General features: G+C 42.7%; 1 protein-coding gene across 1 annotated transcript in view; it reads right to left on the reverse strand.

Moving 5' to 3' along the window:
• PKHD1 (polycystic kidney and hepatic disease 1 (autosomal recessive)) overlaps positions 1-21,700 on the reverse strand; it is a 272,152-nt gene that overhangs the window by 172,652 nt on the left and 77,800 nt on the right. The window contains exon 35 of the mRNA XM_009888974.1: positions 10,861-11,011. Within this exon, the coding sequence (XP_009887276.1) occupies positions 10,861-11,011 (151 nt within the window). The remainder of the gene's footprint in view (positions 1-10,860; positions 11,012-21,700) is intronic.

Genomic DNA, 21,700 nt, shown 5'->3' on the forward strand with positions numbered 1-21,700 from the left:
AATTTCAGGTTGTTTCATGCAAAACAACAGAAGATATCTGACCGTTATTCTGAGATACATCTGAGACTTCTAGAAAAATGAAATGTTCTTAATACAAAACGCGCTATGCTGGAATTGGAATAACACTCAAAATGGCATTAATTTGCAGACTGAAGGGACCATTAGATCATATCACCTGATGGTCTGTGCACAACATGCTGTCGAAGAACTGGAGGAAGTCAAGTCGCCTGTGTTTGCTGCATACCCTCCAGAAAGGCAGACAATCAATTAAGTGACTTGGGGACATCACTCTGCCATTCTCTATGATCATCTTTTCCAACAGTTAATCTCTCTTACCGTTCACAATTTCTGCTTTATTTCCAATCATAACTTGTCAAGGATGAGCTTTCAGACAGCGGTTCTCTTTGTACTCTCCTGCACTGCACCGCAGAGAGGTGTAGAGAACACTGTTTGCTGTGAAAGTACTTACAGGTAAAATCAAATCTCAGCCCTCATTCAGACTGGTTAATAAGGTTTTTAAGACTCTCCCTGCAAGGAATCATCTCTGATTCGTGAAGCAGTGCATCCTCTCCCACAACCCAGTGCTCCTTTTGAGGCTGGAAAGCCAGACCTCCTAATTCATCTGCTCCTTTATTGTTCTTGATGTTGCCCATAGAGGCAAAACTACCTTATCCCTACACTCTGTCTCTTGCTTTTCACAGTAAAAAACTGTACTACCTCCTTTTGCCTCTTCATTACGCTGGGAGATCAATTGGGCCACACTCACTTCTGATCCTTTTCATGATCATGGCTTTATCTGCCCAAGTCCCTTGTTGTGGGGACTTTTGTTTCCAATTCCTGCCTGCCCAGCTGTCTTCTCAGCTCTGTAAATCTGCATTTGGTTTGAATGGCATTCACAAAATGTGACCAGTGGTGATTCTCCAATTACTTTCAGACCATCCGTGTTGTGCAGTGGTATCAAAGCAGGCATGAACATGGTTTCCTGCTAACAAGTTACTTTTTGACTTAGTACATTTTATGTCTGCTAGCTGCCATGAGAGCCGGGCAGGTGATCTTCAGTTAGTCATCATGCTATCACACGTTTAACAGAATTAAATTTATCAGACAACCTTGTAAGTTTCTTGGCAAATGAACTAAAGTTTGCCGTCTTTTTTTCCATTAAATTTCTATCATGTCATTCATTAACTCCTGTAGTTTGTCCTTTATGGATTCAATCAACTGTAACATTAACCTCATACAGTTTTCTCTTTTGACCTGTGGTTGATATCAGACTAAGCAGCCAATATTTTTTCCTTTACCTGTCTGGGCACTGACACAAGATCAGAACTTCTACAGCCCTCTGTAATTTCCTGTGTACTTGGAAATGAATATTTGTGGGCCACAGAATGCCTCTACAAGCAGTTTTAAAGCTCTTGAATGAGACTGGATCTGTTGATTTGAGAATGTGTTTTCCTGAAAGATATTATTTAACATCTTCATTATATTAACATTCTTCAGTAATAAATGGACTGCTGGTCCATCTTCCTCTTGTGATATAATTTACCACCCTGTTCCTTCCCATACTGAGAACAGAAATATTTATTAAATACATTTGCCTTATAGCAGCAGTGTTAATAATTTTATCACCACAATCTAGAAATGGAACTATAAATCACTGCGATTTATTTTATTCCTAGCATTAAAAAAAAAAAAAAAGACATCTTCCCCAAGGTCTTTATTGACTTCCTATGCTCTGTTCCCACTGAAATATAGTAATTTCTGTTTCCACTCTCTTCATGCAATTTTTAATGAGTATTCTAATTGCTGCTATGCTGTACCAATGAACCAGGAAGTCTGGTAGCCAAAGTTGTCCTATCTTTTGATTGTAAAATCATAGTTCTGCCTCAAACAACAGCCTCAAAAGTTTTCCCAAGTTTCAGCCACATTTTGTCCATACAAAATTTCAACAAAATATTAAAATCCCCTGTTCCTCAGTAATAGGCTAACTTCAAGTCAGTTGTCCTGAACAATCTTTCCCTCTGTTGATTCAAATATTTTCTGTATCTTTTGTGGACACCCAGGTGTCAGGCAAGCTTGGCAATTGGATGCTGGTGACTGCTCTATAAGCATATGCAATAGTCCCGACCTGTTTCAGTACCATCGAGCGTGCGGGTACTGGCTGTGTGATGCCTGGCCTGCGGGTTTGACCCTTCCTGGAGGAAATCCTACATAGAAGCAAGGTATTCCCTCCCTGGGTGAATATTTGGATGTGTACAGATAATAATAATTGGACTTCCAGGTGAGGGTTTTTCCCTGGTGCTTGGGTTTCTCTGTCCCAAAGTGTGAGGGCAACCCAAGCACAATTGGTGCAAAGATTTGCAAGATCACATCCACCAAAAGGCATTTGTTGTATGTGAGACTTTCCCGTAGAAGCAGCAGTCAGACCTGACATGTAATCATAAGAAACAGATATATCAGCTGCACTCACGGTCACACCCGTAATGCCGTTGTCCCCTGGCTATTTGCAAAGCTTCTGAACTCCTCCCAGAACAAAGCCCAAAGGCACTAAGTCTTCCAGGGAGAAAAGAAAGAGTAAAAAGAAAAGTTCAACTGCTGAAGGGAAAAAAAAAAAAAAGAAGAAAAAAAAAAAAGCAGGAAAGAAAAGAAAGCATTAGCAGGGATCCATTTAACCATTTACCAAGTCTAAGTGTAAAAAAAATAAAAAAATCCTAGCCAAACTTACAAATACTTATGTCAAAAAAACTGCATATTGTCCCTCTAACCCTCAGCAATCTGTATCTCTGTGTTTTTCATTGGGTCAGAATAAATATACAGCTGCTGCTTTACAAGATTGTCTTCCCCTTTTTTTAAAAGAAAATAAAAGTTATGCTTCCTTCTTTTATTGCACTTGACCTCTTCTCTGAAAGCAGAAAGCAAGAATATTGCTCAACGGAGCCTTTGGCTGTGACCCTCAAATTGTTTGTTATGGCTGCACAGGAAAGCAAAGTCCTACATATGACCTTGAGGGTGATTTTATAAAAATCAATCAACTACTGTTATGATGGCCTCCCCACCAAACAAAATAAATACAATTAAACCCATAATCACTTCTGTACAGTAATGTGCGAATTCAATGGGTCTCTTTAGGTGGAGTGAGGGAGAGGGGGAAGAAATATGTTGAGGCTATTTGATACTTTGTGAGAACATCAGAAGCACCATTCTTCTCAATTAACCCAGCAATTAGCCTCCACCTCTCTGCTTAGAAAAGAAATCTTTCTTTCTCTGTCTTTACAAAAAAAAAAAAAAAAAAAAAAAAAAAAAGAAGAAAAGAAAGAGAGAAAAACTGAACTGAAGGCAACTCCCTCTGTCCCACAGGAGGGGAGAAATAGCCAGACCTAATGATGAAAAAAAGAAAAAAGGGAATATTAAGGAAAGCAGACCTGATAATAGGGGGAGCCTGGGTGTTTGCAATCTGCTGTGTGAATAACCACAGCACCATCATACCATTGGCAGAACTGGTTTTGTGAAAAGAAATTTGTCTTCTGAAGTCCTCAGGAAATGGTGGAGGGTGCACTCAAAAGGAAAGGAATTGGAAAGATAATGTATTGACACTTCACTTTGTCAGGAGTCCCAGAGAGGCTCATGCAATGGCACAGCCCGGGTATGGAAAGAGGCTACATCGCGCACTTCTGAAAAAAAGAACAAATAACGATGGAGTAGAGGCTTGTGAAAACTGCTGAGGGACGTTTCTCCTTGCCTCTGTCATGAAGATTCACACTCTCAGACACAGCAACTTATATCCCTTCTCAAAAACTTAATTTTAAGAAATCCTTCTACCATAAGTGTTCTCATAACGCATAAAAGAGATGTTGATATTTCTCATTTAGGTTGTGACTTAGAGCGTTCTAGAGATTTCTCGAACTCAGAGGGAAGCAAAGTCCCCATTCCAAAGTGCGCATTTTACATGGAGGACTTTTTTATTATCACCTTTTGAGGTCACGCTTTAGGATTCTCTGTCGATATAAGACCACCGTGAGAAATAACTTATTATTTTTTAAAGAACAGCTCATTAGGGAGGTAGGATAAAAGTGCCTGTCACCAGATTTAATTCTACTTCTTTATGTAAAGCTAAATGAAGTGTTAAAGCAAGCAAACTCCAGGAAAGGTGTTGGATAGTCTCAGGTATTTTTTTTTTAAAATCAATAATAGGACAGTACCAAGAGAAGAATTGTCTTATGTGTCACTACTATGTCATAGCCCCTCAAATAACTGCAAATCTCCTCTGCGTGGAAGAGGGTTTACAAACTGAAAGGTCATCTCCTCAACTGGACTGCTCCTTCCCATCACCGTGCAGGAAAGATCTGCTCTGGTTGTGCTGTGGGCACGCCAAGGCCATGTATAACTAATATTCCCACAGCCTTTAGCTTGCTCTTACCGGTTCCTCTCACTTGGTGTTTCACATGACAAAGCCACAGAATCCCCCATGAGACAGACTTAAGCTCAGAAGTTATATTCCTGGCAAGCATCCCTGAGTGGCAAACAGCAGGAGGCAACTGCCAGATTTGGAACATCTTTGCTGGAACAACTGATTCTGCACAACAAGGCTGCAGTGTGCTGGCAGCCCCCTTATTCCTTATTCTCTGGCTCCAAGGATATGCCTGGTGGGGCCTCCAAGCAGGGGGAGGGGGAGAGGGGGGGGGGGAAGAAACCCAACCAAAATACAAAGATCCTCCTGTGTGCAGGAAGAGGAATAGAGAATTTATGAGCCTTAAATAAGAACAATTGGTTATTTCATGGACCTGTCGCCTGCACCCTGTTGCCATGCTCACATGACATTCGGATGAGCCATAAAAGTTGATTGCGAGCTGGACCACAGCCGAGTAAGATGCAAAGGAGAATAGAAGTTTGTTGTATTGGCTCCATCCCAAAGGCTGCCTGAACCAAGAGTCCTAAACTCATTCTCCACCTCGCCGCATATGTTCCTCCGCGTTCATATTATAGAGGTACATGTCCCAAACTAGCTGTGAATCCAAATGCCTGTGTATTTCCACCAGGACATCACTAACATGCTAAAAAGTTAAGCTTGTATTCCAGCATTCTGTTGGACGGAGGCCTTAATCTGTCCCTGGGTGAGGAACCAACAGCTGCTTGAGTATTCTCAGACAGAAACTCTCTCCCAAGCCCGACAAGCCTGTGTTTTCTGGCTTGCTGCGCTCGCAGCCATCTGTTCAGATGGCAGGTTCTCCCTTGTAAGACGGTCAGGCTCTTCCTGTAGAGCAGAGGAACCAGGCAAAGGCAATTCAAACCAACAGCCAAGGGGACACTGCTGTAGGTATGTTACTTTCAAAGAAGACCTTCTACTCCTTCAGCTCTTAGGTGGCCTCCAAGACACTTAGCAACACTTTTGATGCATTTGCAAGAGGAGAGCTAACCTGGTGGGAAAGAGCTGTGGATATTCCTAGGTGTCTTTGACAGCAGGTATCAGATCCCATCATCTAGCATCTAATGAAGGAAGCTTCCAGATGAGCCTCATGAAGGCAACAGGGTAAACATGACACAGAGACGTGTGAGGAAAAAATAGATCCTTGAGATATTATTTCAAGTCTAGAGGTAATGGGCATGCATGTTAGGTGCTTCACCCTCAGGAAGGAAGAAGGGCAGTGGGAAAGCACAGAAGCACTGTTTTAGGGAGCAGGATTATGTTTCTCCTCACCTAGAGCCTGCCTGGGTGACCATTAGGGTGTTTCTATTTGCTATACCCTTCCACCCACAGTTATCTAATTTCAAGCTGATTTCTGCCATTTGAATTTAAAGATATCACAGGTAGGGTGGCTCTCCTGGTGTCTAGCACAGTGGGTTGGACCTTGGTCTTAGTGACAGCCTGGTCCTACAACAAATGCATGGTCTGTCAAGCCACCAGAGGAAGAGGGGATACTTCAAAACTTAAGAAACTCACATGCAATCCGATTGCACAGTACACATCCTCCGTAGTTCTGGGCTCGTGACACAAACTTATGCCTTTCAAGGTATTTATTTGCATTTAAAAACCTTAAGAAGACCTCAGCCTCAGTTCCCAGCCTGCACAGGTCGCAACGACTGTATTTTTGTACTGCATAACAGTGTGTGAGGACAGATCTACTAACGGTATGAAGCTGCTGCTGCAATGAGAGCCTGATTAGTGTCCAGGACAGGTGGAGACAGACTCAGCGGATCCTTCCACCCCATGGTTAGAGGCAGGATCTACTTCCCTGAAAGGGCCGCGTCTCCTCCTTCCACGACAGGAAGGGCATGGTGCTGCCTCGGGTTTCAGCCTGGTCCCTGTGAGGGACCTCGGCTGGGATTAGCTTCCACCAATCTGCTCATCCTGCAACACCCCAGAGGAGTCTCAAGAGCTGCCAAAGTTGTGGAAAATCAATTTAATTGGCAAGCGAGAGCCTCAGGAGCCTAATGCATATGCTGTAAGCCCATCCTACACAGGATGAGAAAGAGAAACCTGCAGCCCATACCCAAACATGAACCAATTGGGGAAAGAAATGAAAAAAACATCAAATTGTTACAGATTTGGGACCGTAAAACCCTGTCTCCAGGAATGTCCAGTTCTGCGAGTTGTACTCTGCTGAATAGCATTGAATTCCAGCGAAAAAGAACATACTAACAAATTAAAGAACTGATGCCTTTCATTTTTTCCATGAAAACAGCTGAGACTTTAAGGCTCTGACACTGTAATTGTTTCAGACTTGATACACCTCACTGTAAAAATGCAAGAAAATATCACACAGCGACAGGGAAAAATAGGGTTGACTTTTCTTCCTTTTAAATCTCAATTAAAAAATGCATTGGATGAAATTTCCCATTAGCTGGTACTATTTGTACATCCCATGTTCTTTCTTTAATTAAAAAACATGCTTATTGCAATACTGCCAGAATCGCTTTTACGGTATTTTAATTGTAATGTCTCTGCCTGATTAAAAAAAGAAAATATGAACTAGAAACTGCCTGCAAAAAGCATCACGATGCACATCCCAAATGGGCTGAGCAAAATGGCACAGAAAACACCGCAACACAAGCAGTTTCCAACCGTGCCTGCTGAGAAGGGATTTTAAACCGGGTTTAAGGACTGGTTGATGCCATAGACAGGAAAACACGAGAAGCTTTTTCCTTTTTTCAGTGAATTCAAACCCGGTCTTTATCAGCAGCGACTGAAGCACTGGTTATTTGATGACTATTTATGCAGGTGTATCAGCTAATGTTTGATGCTCTTTGCTAATAGCATCAAAGCCTAGGGAAAAGCCAAGCAAAATCAATATTTGAATTTCTCTCCTCCCTAGACCTACTCGTAGGATCTCTTCTAGCCACAGCCCGATCTGAGCGTGGATTACAAGAGATCCAAAATATTGGTGGATAAACATTGCTTTTTGGACATGGCTTCAAAATCAGATAATAACTGACAATGTCATGAGTATCTTTGGGGTTTGACAGTTTTCTTTTTTCTCTTTTTTTCTTTTCCTGGGAGCTCATAGTTTGAGGGTGGGGGGAAGGGGGAAGCGCCCATATTAGCTGTGGTAGTTTGGAAACTGGGTGCACAGTTTTTAGAGGTAGATGAAGTGTGTCGGACCTTCAACCTGGAGTGTGACCGTGGAAGAGGGAACTGGCACACTGGTTTCAGCAGGACCGCCAAGAGGCTGCAATGCCTACAAGTGAGAGGAAGAGGTGTGACAAGTGATTTAGGGCTTTTCTAGAGTAAGGGCCAGATCAATCTTCTCCCTTATGCCTGCAAGGGTGGCCACCTCAAGGTTGCCATTGCAAAGGTAATTGGTCAGTTAAACACCTGGGATCTTCAACCCCACCAGGGTACACCAGCCACATCACTCCAACATCCATCCCCAAGGTACTCCCAAAAGAACAGGAAGGTTTTTGGTCTCCAGACCTCTCTAGGGGCTGTTCTACACAGCAATATAAATTCAGACAAAGGCAATAGCACACATCTGGGGTATGGAGCCATCAAACACAAAGGAGTTACTCCAGTGGAAGCTCTGCGCAAAGGAAATTTCCATCTGTCCTGGGTTATCATAAATATTTCCATACTTCTGATGTTGGGATTACAAAAATAACTGCAATCTGCTGAATTTACAGAGTTATCTACAATCTGTCTATCTTGTATCTCTTCTCCAATCAGTATTGTCTGAGCGGTTTCACAGTCTGGCTATTAAACTTTCCACTGCCGATAACCACGTGTTCGTGCTCTGCTCGTTGAAGGGGAAGTAGAAACTGCTGAGCCCTCATGGCAGCGAGCAGGACCCAGCTGCCTAATCCTATTTCTGTATTGCTTTGGTCTCCAGATCTTCTATCCAGACGGTCTGGTCACTACCAGAACCGTTATATGTATTTGGCTATATGTTAATACAGCCAAAGCAGGGTCACTTTAAGGTCGCATATTTATCTGACCTCCTTGTTATAATACTCTTTACACAATTTCTACAATGTTGAAATCACCATAAGGAGACACCATAGAGGCAGTATTCAAAATCCTCCTGGTGTCCTAAAAAAACGAATGTCAAGAAATAGGCCTGTAAACATGTGTTGCGTTTGTTGCGTACAGAACCAGAAAATAGGCAATACTGTGTCTTCGCAGAGGAGTGGACTCAGTAGCATTACAGGGTATTTTTCATCCGTAAAGCCTGTTATATTTCCAGCCTGTGAATGCACAGCCAGCCTGATGCTGAGTCACGAAAACCAAAGGGAGCAGAACTACAGTTTAATCCCATTCTTCAGCTCCGACGAAGAAAAACTCTCCAGGTCGAATAGGAATGCGATGTGTCAGTCGAAGCCCATCTCTACACCTGCCTGCAGCTTAGGGGCTTGTTGTGCCCATCTTGTAGCTGGGAAAAGTTGTCGATTATTTGACGTGCTCACAGACTCAGCAGTTGCTACTCTAAGAGCATCACCTAACTGCGATTCGTCTTAAGATGGGTACCTACAATACCTAAGATGAACATGTCTTTGGCGGTCTGTGTTTCCCTGTCAATACAGGAACCCAAACAACTCCCCTGAGCTGGACAACTTAAAGAGAGGTAAGGTTAGAAAAGATAAATCTCAGTCTCGTATCAGAGTAGATATCAATGTGTCTTGACTCCAGATCTAACCCAGGCTAAACAGGTAGCAGCACCCATGTAAGTGGGGGTAGATGCAACAAGGAAACTTCAGCAAAGATGAAGCTCAGCCAAACAATTACCGTGTAGGTTTCTGCTTCTGAAACCTTTGGTCCCTATATTTGGCATATAGCAATGCAGAAAATAATAACATCTGGAGTATTTAATGCTGCTTTCCTGACCGAATCTACATTATAAACCAAGCTTCTTGGAAAATGTGATAAAGGGGAGAAATTATTTGAATGTCAGATGAGCCGAAGCCATAAAGATACTGCTCCAGACTTCACTAAATTCAATCAGACCTCTGTTTGCTTCATGAGTGCTGACTCATAGATCAAATGTGCCTCTGAATAGGTCCAAAGTTTAAAGGATTTCTGCTGCAATATTGTGCCCCGATTCTTCACAAAGTCAGAGGCTGAGCCCCAAAATCCTCATCCAAATTTGCAGCCAAAAGACTCAGAAGTCTGGGGCTCTGACCTAACTCCTCTGCTGTATGTCATAATCACACTGGGGTTAAGCAGAATCTTGCATCACCCAGTTTTAGGATTTTCACTGGGGAAGACAGGGAAGAAAATTGTATTAAAGTGTTTCACATTTTTTTAATCTCAAATTCTTACCTTTTTAAAAAGAAAAAACAAAACACACAAGAATCATGCCTGGTGTAGCAATTCTTGAAAATGTCTGAACCCAGACTGGGCAAGTTCAATGTTTTTTGGAAATGTTCTCACAATAGGGATAAACCTTCACAGATTTTTTTCTTTATATAATGAGTGTGCAAAGTCAGATTAAAATATAATTGTCAGATAGATGTTTTTCATCATCATCTCAATGAAAAAACAGTACCTTTAACATCCTTTTAATATAAAATGATTTTTACCAGCAAAGCAAATCCAGGTCCTTAAACATATAAAATCTCTTCTTTCTGGTTTTTTGAGCTCCAAATGGAGCTGAAAATCAGCGTCCTCTGAAATCAGCAGAGGCTTATACACGTAGGCTTAACTTTGAGCAAACAGTTTCACCAGAACAACTCATTCACGTAATACCAGGCATATGCACAACAGTTTTCACAAGCAGGGCCTAATTTCCAGGGAGGAATATTTCTGGCACCGAATGACAAGTAATTTTAATTCTTACTTTGACACCCACAGACATACGCGTCCTGACGGTCACACCAAGTCTACCCCAGGATACGTGAACCCTGCAAACCCAGTGCTTCCCCCCGTAGTTGTGCTCGGTTATTTACTCTCCACCAGCCGTGCTCTAGGATCTTGGATTATTTATTACGTTCGGTAGCTGTGGCTGTGGCCTGTAATTCTGTAACATCATTAATTTTGTAAAGGCTTTTGCAACACGCTTGCCTCAAAGATGCCAAACAAAACAGAGTTGATTATTGTTATCAGCACTGCCATTATCACCGAACGCCACTTAGGATAGCAGCGCTTTCAGTAGCTGGGGGAAAGAAAAAGAAAAAAAAAGCCTCTCTACTCATATTGTCATTATGCCTCAAACAGCATAAACGATGCTTTCTGCATACATAATAATTAAACGCTTCCCCCGTCCCCCACCACCGTCCTGTTCTATCTACCGAGAGTAGACTCAGCCTGCCTGGCCAGGTGTCTCCTTCGACCCAGGAGCTGGTCAAGGGATGAAGAGATCACAGCCATGAAAAACTCCAGCCCTAGAAGAACAAGAGCACTGATCCCCCACCCCCCCAAACCCCCATTCTGCAGACCTTTGAGATGCAGCAGGTTGAGGTTGGCGGTGGTGGTCCCCAGCAGCACCGTCCGGCCTTCTTCTATCGTGACGTTATCGCCATCTCGCGGCTGGTGGCCAGCAGGCCAGCTGGAGTCTGCATCCCATCGGCCACAAAAGTGGAGGGCAAGCTGGAAAGAAAAAGACCCAAAGAGGTTCAAAACTCACCCCTTCCCACCCTTCAGGAAGCTAGCTTGCCAAAAGCATGGTGGAGGCAATGTCAATGCCACGCCAGCTCCTTTCCCAGTGGGACCCTGTGTAGAACGAAGGAATGGAGGGACATTGGCGTTGAAGAGGTTCTTGGCCTTCAGAAATGCCTGTCACCATGTGGGGATTGCCCCTCGTCTCCTTCTACTGTGGGTAACGAGGACCTGGCTGCAGATCTGACTGTGGAAAGTCCACAGGTTCCCTGGTGTGTGTCTCTCTCTGCCTCCCAAAAAGCAGAACTGCACGTTAATTCCTGGCAATGTCATAATAACAGCCTGAAGAGTTTAGAATTTAAACATCCTGCTGGATGGGCAATAGTTTGCTTTACATGATTTTTCAAAGGCTCTCATGCCACTTGTCCACATTTAGAGAGACATTTCTCCCTTCAAATACTGTTTTGGTTTTCTCAGCTTATCCAGTATTATTATCGCCTCTCCTTTGACGGCGATCGGTTGCAAATAAAGCACTGATTAACTTGAAAACTGCAAATAGCCTGGCTCGTGATGAGCAATGGCAAAATGACGCCTGCCTGTTTCAAGTCATGGTTCCTCCTTACCTCTAAACCTTAAGCATGCGCTTTGCAGTGAAGGTTTGACTGATTTCTTGAAGAATGTGTGCACATTTTTGCATGGACATGCGTGAACAAGTGTGGACACAGCCATTCATAACATATTCTTTTGGACTCACATGTAAACTAGCAAGTACAGCCTCAACTGATCTGAGAAGGAAGGGGAACCAGACATGGAAATATTTGTGGTCCTCACTGGGTTGTGCTAATCTGAAACATCAGTGGAAAGAATAACCTCAATATGAAAGCAAAATATAGTTACTCCATTTTCAAGCAGAGGACATAGTGTGCATTAAAGCTTTTGCTCTGGAGCAGCGGTTTAAGTGAATCAATACTGGTGGTGTTAAGATAGTTATTCTTTTAACTGTGCTATTGTCAACTTTAGATATATGCGCCTGTTGTTTTATACACCATTTATCCTAGCAGCTAGAGCAGTCAGATAACGATTATATGGTCACTATTGCCTTAATCATTTACACCAGGGAATGGGTGTTGGTTCCCAAGCTGAATGATACAACTGGTTTACGTCCACACTGTCTGCAGGGTATGGATATTGGTATTCTCTATCCCCTGTCCCATTCTACGATTTCCATACAAAGGGAATTACTTGGTTCAGTTTAGACTGAAGCCTGGAACTGAATTAACACACACGCAGTGAAAACATCTGGGGAGCTAAGTCCCCTGCGTCAGAGGGAGTCAACCACTTCATCATTACAGAAGTACAGATAAGCCTTCACATCTGTACACAACTGTTACAGAGAGTACAATTTCTCCGTGGCTGCTGAGTGTAATAGGACAAGTTCCATCTTTGTCACTTGCAAACATATATTTATATATTTCAGCGATTGAGGACAAAATTCCAGCTGACAGGATAGATATCTTTGTCTACTGTCTTTCCAGAAAGGCTGTGAATTACTCTTCACTGATAATACTTTGAAGCACATTATATACAATATACAAGGGTACACAACACATTCACTGAAAAAGGAGCTAATTAAACTTGTTTTTATCTCGGAGCAGGGGATGGGGAAGGTACAGTTCATGGAAAGGCACACATTTCCCAGATACACTGCATATCAAGCTGACTAGAGCACAAAATTACAAATTCCATAAATTCCTGCCTGGCACAACACCAACCGATGCTGCTAGCAAAGCACTGCATGATACAGTTATTGTGAAATGGTGGGATCCATCAGAACATTTTGCTGAGAAGGTTTGTTAAATCGCTTGAAGTCACTCTGACATCACTCTAACCCTCTGAAGTCACTACAAAGCCTCCAATTAATGGCAAAGCAAGGGCATAAGGAATATACCAGGTTTTTCATCTTGTTAGCACCAAAACCTTGGTAAGTTGTTGATAGAAGTCTTGTGGGAGTTAAGAAAAATAAACTCCTCCTCTGAATTTTTTTAAGAGGGTTCCCCTTTCTAGCTAGGAAACACCCTAGTTCTTCATTTAAGGTTCTCTCTATATAACATCAGTGTTCAAGTTATTCTTACTAGGTTTTGGTTGTCACCTCTTCGAAGTCTCCATACCTATTCAGTTCTACAAATACCCTCTGACATAAAAGCTTGTAGCTCGTACATGCCAGTGTAATAAGGCACCACAAATGGTTGAAAACATTTGGGAAACTAAGAGCTATCAATCATCTGAAGAATATAACTCAGAAAAGATACAAATATGCTGAAACCAAGTGCTCTCTTATTTAGATGACACACATGTCCACAGTAAGAGGCAGTCCCTACGCCATCAACCTAAACAAAGACAGACAGATTTAATTGCTCAAAAGGAAGTTTACTACCCAAGAATGATTACGTAGAGGCAGAAAATAATTTGGCCAAGGTCATAAAAATCTCTGTTGTTTCACCCACTCTGTCCCTGAAACCCAGGTTTCCAGGAAGAAGGTGTCTGGCTTAGTCTGCTGCCGTGTGCACCACCTGCATGTGCACCTTTCAAGTGATTTCTGATTTGTTTTCTTTTTTTTCTTTTGAATAGAAGCAAACAGATGAACGCTAACGAACAACACAAGTCCAAGAGATATTTATAATCACTTGCACCATCCTTGCATTATCATGGAGATTATAGATTTAAAGCATCTGCCTGAATAGAGAAAAGGGAAAGTCCTTTAAGAAAGTACTTTAAATTACCACAGTGCAGAAGAATGTATGGGGGGTTTAGAGGGAAAGCAGCTCTGTAGCAATTGAGGAAAGACATCGAACTGATGGAAGGAAATGAGATAGTAGATGATTTTGCTTGGTGACTCCTCCTGCAGTCCTACACCCTTCCCTAAGATGAAAGAGCATCCCTGTAAGACCTTTGAAAGAAGGAAGTGTGGTCTAGTGCCAGGCTAGTGAAATGAACAATTGCTCTGAATCACAGAAACAGTGCTCCTGGACCTTGTGAATCCCATATGGTTACCATCTCCCTGTTTTCTGGAAGGAAAGCACAGCACAATCTCCAACTGTAATGGACTAGTTAAGTCCTCTGCTGAATGGTGGTGTCTATGTCCAGTTCCTATTAAGCAGTAAAATAACACAGACTGATACACAAATGAACTAATTGCACATCCCTCGTCAAGCAGGATGGGTGATGGACTCACATCTCTAGAAATGCACACTCTCATGTGGTCCTGCTAATTTCCCTCCATGTGATCTTGAGGAACCTCAATGGTTATCATGCTTGTCTTGTCTAGCTGCCCTGTTGTCAATATGGGACAGGCTGTAGCCCACACTGACCCCACAGACATCAAATACCACCACCACTTCATGCTAAGCGTGGCAGGCTGAGCATGCTCTTACAACCACTGGGATGGACGGACTCACTTGACACCCTAAAGAAAAAACAATGAGACAGCCATCTTATCTCTCGAAGGGCTCTATGGCCGTGTCCTAAATATCTTCATCATACAGAGACTCTATCTCCTTTCCTTCTGCCTGCAGCTGAGCAGGATAAGAACATCCCCATCACTGTTTTTTCATGGAAGCCAAACTCTTACTTTTCCTTTTTTTTTTTTTTTTTCTCCCTTGTTTGGCACCCAGCGTTTGACCTACGGTGTTTAATTTAAACACTTCTCAGTAAGACTGAAGAGCAGCAGTATCTGCAAGCACCAGGGTCATGGCTAAGTACCCATCCCATGCCTTTCTACTTGTTGAAGGAACCAGGAGGAACCCATAGAGCCAAGAAAAGCTGTGTGTCAGCGGCTGGCGGGGGGCATTTTCCTCCTGTGCTTTATCTAGCTGCAGCACGGGGCACAACAAATGTCAGGGAGCTTGAAAGTCAGGGTGGGGGAAAGAGGAGTTTGCACAAAACGCTTGAATGTGGCCAACATCAACTAGGTTTAATGGGAAGAGTGAGACCAGAAAGATGATCTATTCCTGCAAGGTTCATGAAAATCAGTAGCTAGATTGAGGGAAGAGACTCCTCTGGTGTTTTCCCCAAGGACACAACTATAGCATGAACTGAACACTTAAAATGGTCACCAAAACTTTTGCAGGATGTGCCCTCAAATCAGGCATCTGTAGGAAACCCACCTTGGCAACACTTCCCATTTTGAATCCAGTACAGCAGATGACACTAACTCAGTATGGAACTGAACCTCCAAAATACAGGCAGAAATCCCAGATGGGTGAGAAATCACAAGCACTGGGAATCCCTAAGGATCCAGTTCTTCTTCCTGGGCTACCAAAGAGCACGAGGATCAGGGAGGGGATCTGGTATGAAAATTCAACAAGCAGAGTCCTGCAATATCTTCCTACCTCTGACACCCACTTGGTGCATGTCACCCGCAGCTCATATCAAGCCCACACCTTGTGTACCAAGCCCATAGCTTGCGTATAACACAAGTTAATTTTGGGGTGTATCAAATCCCTCCCCATTAGAGCTCCAAAACCATGAATGAATTACGAAAAGATAAAATAGTGTTTTAACAGCATACAATAAAAGACGCACAAGCTCCTTGTAATTCAGCATGATGCCCTTCCTCCCTCCTGCACCTTCTTTTTTTTTTTTTTTTTTTTTTTTTTTTTCATTTTCAGGCAGATTTCTTGCCATTTGATGTTTTTAGCCACTGCAGTAGTCAGCCAGCCTGGGGTTGCCTTTGTGTCAGCCTTTGGGGACACGATCTCTCAGTATCAGTTTCTCAGCTTGTGCCTGTGACTACCAGGGCTGGGGAACAGCAGCAGCAAGTACTACCAGTGAATAAATAACAGTGATAAACTTGCATTGCCACACAGGCTGGCAGACAAGTCACAAAGGGAAGGGATTGTAAGCGACCACTACTTCAATGCTTGATCTAAATTTTTGTAACTAACAATCATTCTGCCAACACAACACTCTTATCTGGTGATTTTTAACTCCCTCTTCCCCAAAATGCAAAGTTTGGGTTTAAAGGGGTTGAGAAACCCCTGTTTAGACACAGTATAGATCATTTGATCTCACTTTGTGGTAACTTTCCAATTTGTTTGGTTAGGTGAGATTTTTTTAGAGTACAGTCTCAAAAAGAGGACTGCAACAACAATTACAGAGACAAAGAGAAGAGTCCTCATGCTCTCATCAGAAAAAGACAGAAATTTTAAAATCAAACCAAGAACAAGCAGTGGAGTTAGACTCTGCTTGCTGCTGTGCTCAACGCTCTCTCTTCTTTGGGGATGTGGGTTTCAGCTGTTATCTGTGACACAGACACAGAGAGAAATCTGAACTCAGGAGGGTTTTCCCACCAACTCCAGCCCGGGCAGCCAGCTTTATCCTTTCCCCCAGACACTTCCAAAAAGAGCACAGCACTGGTCTTTCACAACAGCATCCTGGCCTGTATCAGGAATAGTGTGGCCAGCAGGACTAGGGAAGTGATCGTCCCCCTGTACTTGGTACTGATGAGACCCCACCTCAGGTGCTGTGTTCGGTTTTGGGCCCCTCGCTACAAGAAAGACATTGAGGCACTGGAGCGTGTCCAGAGAAGGGCAATGGAGCTGGTGAGGGGTCTGGAGCACACGTCTGATAGAGGAGCGGCTGAGGGACCTGGGGGTGTTCAGCCTGGAGAAAAGGAGGCTGAGGGAAGACCTCATCACTCTCTATGCTCCCTGAAAGGAAGGTTTAGCGAGAGGGGATTGGTCTCATCTTGCTAGTAACAAGCGATAGGACAAGAGGAAACGGCCTCAAGTTGTGCCATGGGAGGTTTAGATTGGATATTAGGAAAAATTTCTTCACTGAACAGGTTGTCAAGCACTGGAACAGGCTGCCCAGGGAAGTGGTTGAGTTGCCATCCCTGGAGGTATTTAAAAGACGGGTAGATGTGGTGCTGAGGGACACGGTTCAGTGGTGGACTTGGGAGTGCTGGGTTAACAGTGGGACTTGATGATCTTAAAGGATTCTTCCAACCAAAACAATTCTATGATCCTATTCTATCTTTGCACATTCAAGAAACTCTCCCTGGTGCTTCCTATGATCTCCAGCAGGATGAAGGCACACTCCTCCTTTTGTCCATGGCCACGAACAGGCAAAGGTTTTGAATGCTGCAGACACAGCAGAGATTGACACCCACAAGGTAGCCTTTTCCTTGGTGCTGACGGATTGCCATTTAACCAGCAACTACGGAGAGCAAGCGTTCCTGTCCTCAGTCACCACAGAGAGACAAGGTTAACATTTTAAGTGATGGAGTACAGCGTATATTTCCCCACGCCGTAGACCCAGAACTCCACGCCACATTTGAAAACACTTTAATTTCAGTGATGGATACAGCGAGCTCACTTTCCAGGCTGTGAACTCTTGACAGCTCCTCAGTTTAATATATCAGGGAAAGATTTACACCTCTCACCCAACCCCCATCCACCTGAAGGAAAGAAAAACGTATATTTGGAGGAGACAAAAGAGGAGGGGAGGTATTTTATTACACTAGATGTCTTTTACAAGGGAAGTATTTTCAGCCATCTGCTCTAATTATTCCTCCTGTATTGGCCACCATCTTCATGCAACAATAGAAATAATTATCTCCTCAAGGGCAAAAAAAAAAATATATTTACAGAAACAAACAAAAGTTGATTATTTTTAGCTCCTAGGGAAAAAAAGAAACAACAAGCTACTTCTTAATGAAGGAGCAATTAGGAAGGTGGGTAGAACATCTATAATTAAAACAGACAAATTGGTGCAGGCTCCTCCCTCCTGCACACACTTGGAAAGGATGCAAGTGCATGTTATTTGCTACAGTCAGAGGAGTTAGCATGCAAAACGCTGCCCAGTGCCCAAAGAAGCTGAACCTGTCTCGGCATCATTCCCTGCCTCTCCTGCTTGTAGGACCTCTAAACCTTTGCCAAAATAACTAAAAAATAGTCTTAGAATTTCAATTAGCATGGATAGGTCTTCCTCTGTATAACCAGCATCCCCGAGACAAGCATGATAGGACAATCTTTCATCCTGCTGTTATAAGAACAGTCTCCTGCATGCACTTCATCACTCAGTGTAAAAAATGTCCTTTTTTCTATATAAACCAAAACCAAAAGAGGGCTTTTGCAATTGTCTTCTGCAATTGCCTTTCCATTCCCGGCAGCGTATAAGGATTTTGTGAACAGTGAGAATGAAGGCATACATACAGCTTCATGGGAAAGACAGAACAGGGTCCTCCCAAAGAAGACAGAAAAGACCTTACATTCTGCAAAACCAAGTGTAAGCAGCAAGAAACAATATTCTCTCTACCAACAGCAAGGTGCAACACCTTATTTTGTAGAAAAGTATATGGATTCAGACTTCCACACAGAAACGGATAGAATTCAGTTGGCTGTGCTATGAAATCAAAGAATATCCAAACTGAAGCTGGTCAAGTCTCATAATGATTATAGAAGCTCCCAAGGCTTCTCCAGGCAATCTCAGGATGGAGGGTGCCATCTAACGCTCATTACAGGAGCATGGCAAACACCAACTGAGAGGGAAGAGCTGCAAACCGGCACACTGAGAACCGTTCTCTACTTTAAACAATTTCCCTCCCATTCCCAAAAGGCCAGTTTTCACTGCAGAAAAGCAAATAAAACAGAGATTAAGAGTTATCAGTTTTTACAGGGTTTTTCTTGCCCAGACAGCGATTTCAGAGAAGATACCTTCAAATATTAAAGTAGCCTGTATTGCATTTCTTTGGAAATCAGAGTGCCAAAGCAGTCTAGTGCATCTTACAGTGTGATCAGCAACACCTTAGAGGACTTTTATTCATGCGCACTTCATTACAGTCCTCCAACTTTGCCATTGATCAATGTATTTCTGAGGAGCTTTCTAAGCTGGGTGTGAGGGAGTACAAAGTTACAAAAGGAGAACCTCTGGAGAAGTTTGCAATGGACAGTCCACTTCGATCCTCTTAGTAAAAGCACCACATTTACCTCTATCATTTCTATTTAATCTGGTTCCTTTTGGAAAGTCCTTTGAAAGAAGAACATGGCAAAAAAAGGGGAGCATATTCCAACTTCTCTGATTTCTCCCAGCCTTCGTCAAAGAAAAGACAGCCTCTTGGCTCCTAGGAGTTCATCAGCTTCAAACCTTGAGAAATTTCTCATCCAGTTCAATTCCAGGTGATGATGATCCTGAAACTAACATGGTCCAACCACTGAGGTCCTCCTTCTCTGAGTGCCAGTATTAAGACAGTCCCCAATGCCAGTTTAGCAATGAGTAATAGGGTGGTAGTTTTTCGATGTCGGTACAAACCGTCTTGGCAAAAGTGTCAAGAATTTTACTAAGGATCCAGAGGCATGAAAGGAAGTTCCCCTCCAATTCATGTCACAGCAGAGACCACCTACAGTTAACTCAATGGAGCAGACACTGATAACCAAACTGAGCAACAAAGGTAGACAGGTAATGGGACCATATTCTACCAGTTTCTGAAAGAAACGATACAAAAAATGGCAGGAATGGTTGTGCCTGAGTCACAAATCACTAAGGAGGTATCTGTACACACACTAAAAAACAAAAGGAAGGGAAAATATCTAGAGAAATATACAATGGGAAAAAATTAATCATTTATGCCAAAAGACAACATTATCCCCAAGAGGACTGGAAGTACTGTAGCTATGAATAAACGAAGACTGGAAATTAGCAGAATGCTTGTGACTACCCATGCAATGGGAGTTTGTAAGAGGTTTCCCAAGGTGGTAGGAGACCAAACTGTTTTTTCTCTTATGAATTGGCACGCTTGGCATGATCTCCAAGAACAGGCCTGGAACATAACCCAACAAATCCTTTCCAAGGCCATAAGATGATATTTCTATGACTATCTGCATCATCTGTTGCTATGTAACTTCTCTTTACCCTTTACTCAGGCTATAAAATGTAGCTGGTATTATCCTACCTAAGTGAACTAGGTAGCAGTTCCTTCATTAGTGACTCTCACAAACATTGATACAACAAGGATCAGGGCTGGGCACATGGATGGACGTGAGGTGCACTATCCAATACATTTATTTCTAATTGAGACACTCTGTCCCTTGAATTAAAAAGAAAGGATTACTTTTCCTTCTTTTTTTTTTTCTTTTTTTTTTTTCTTTTTTTTTTTTTTTTCCTTTTAGCAGTCCTGCAGGAATCTTTCTGACTTCTGCTCAGCTGCACAAGCTTAAGAAGGGAAGAATCTGGCTGGGCATGTTCTCTACGGGTCTGATGAATGACCCTAGTCTCTCTCCAACTATTAGAGGATAAATCTGTTTACACACAAAAAATTGACCTGGGCTGGTGAGGTGGGACTAGAACCAGGAAACTGGCACGTCCCAGAGGTAAAAATGCATTTGCAGCCAACAGCATTAGTAAGTCAAGACCATAAACAAGTCACGCTGTCATTAATTACTCAGACAGGGGCAGCCACAAAAGCAGTGAGAAGACCCAAAAGCCAACTGTAAATAGTTCATCTAGCTGATTAGTTCAGAAAAAAAATGAGTGGGCAGTTTCGGAGGTCAGAGCCCATGGCACAAGTCAGTCTCAGGCCAATTTGCAACTGGGCAATGGCATGAGAAACAGCTTAATTCCTGTTTAAAAAAAAATAATTAAAAAATAAAAAAAAAAATCCCAAACAACTAAACCAGCGAAACCACTCAAAAAACAACCACCAAAAAAAGGCTTTTCCAGCAGGGGAGTAATCACTGCAATTTCCAAGCACAGAAGGTAAGGCTCTTTGCACCAGAGGTATTTAATTAAGGACATGGAGTATTAGTTAGATCTAATGGTGTTTTCATAGGGAGGGCACTGAAAAGACATTGCTGTTGTCAGGGGCTGCACATCCCAGATAAAGCACGAGCCAGCTTCTTATACACAGGCAACAAAGCGCACCCCAATACAAGGTAAAATACCAAGTAATGGGGGCATATGAGCAGTATTAAGCCACTCCGTAATTAAACAAACCATGAGACCCACTGGAAGGTCCAGGTCTATTTACCACACTCCCGTGAAGCCTAAAGTGTTGTTCTTGGGTCTCTCAGGGTCTTTTGAGGGCTATGGTGGAAGGTTGATCCTAGATTCAGAAGTCTTAACTTCAAATATTAAGGGAAACACCCTGGAAGCGGAGGAAACATCCGGGAGTACACAAAGAGCCCTGTTTCACAAAACGCAATTTTTCTTTACAGTAACTCATTGCTAATTCTCAAGAGTCTTCCTAATGTTCATTTATGACCTGATATTCAGGGACAGCTTATTTCAGTGGAAGCTGTCCCAGTGCAGCATTTTAATCTCAAGCCCAACTTGCATGAAAATCCCGTGCATGTAAACCCATTGGGGAATTCAGTGCAATCTTCCCGTTTAGCTACGACACGACTGGTTTTCCCTTTCCAGAGCACAGTTAAAGGGCACACATAATTTACACATCTCTCTAAACCAGTGATTTCTCAAAGGATGAAGGCTTCTGAGACAAATTAAGAATGGCAATTTAACGGTAATGAGAAAATTGCAACATCAAGTTGTTTACACGAACAGAATAGCCAAGCCTGCTGACTGTGTTGGCCTTTGCAGTACGCACTGTGCAAATATTGTCTCACAATTGAATGATCTTGACTTACTTTAACTAATCTGAGAGCAAATATTGCAAATACAAAGATT

This window comes from Charadrius vociferus, unplaced genomic scaffold (assembly GCF_000708025.1).
Source record: "Charadrius vociferus isolate BGI_N301 unplaced genomic scaffold, ASM70802v2 scaffold317, whole genome shotgun sequence".
Classification (NCBI taxonomy): domain Eukaryota; kingdom Metazoa; phylum Chordata; class Aves; order Charadriiformes; family Charadriidae; genus Charadrius; species Charadrius vociferus.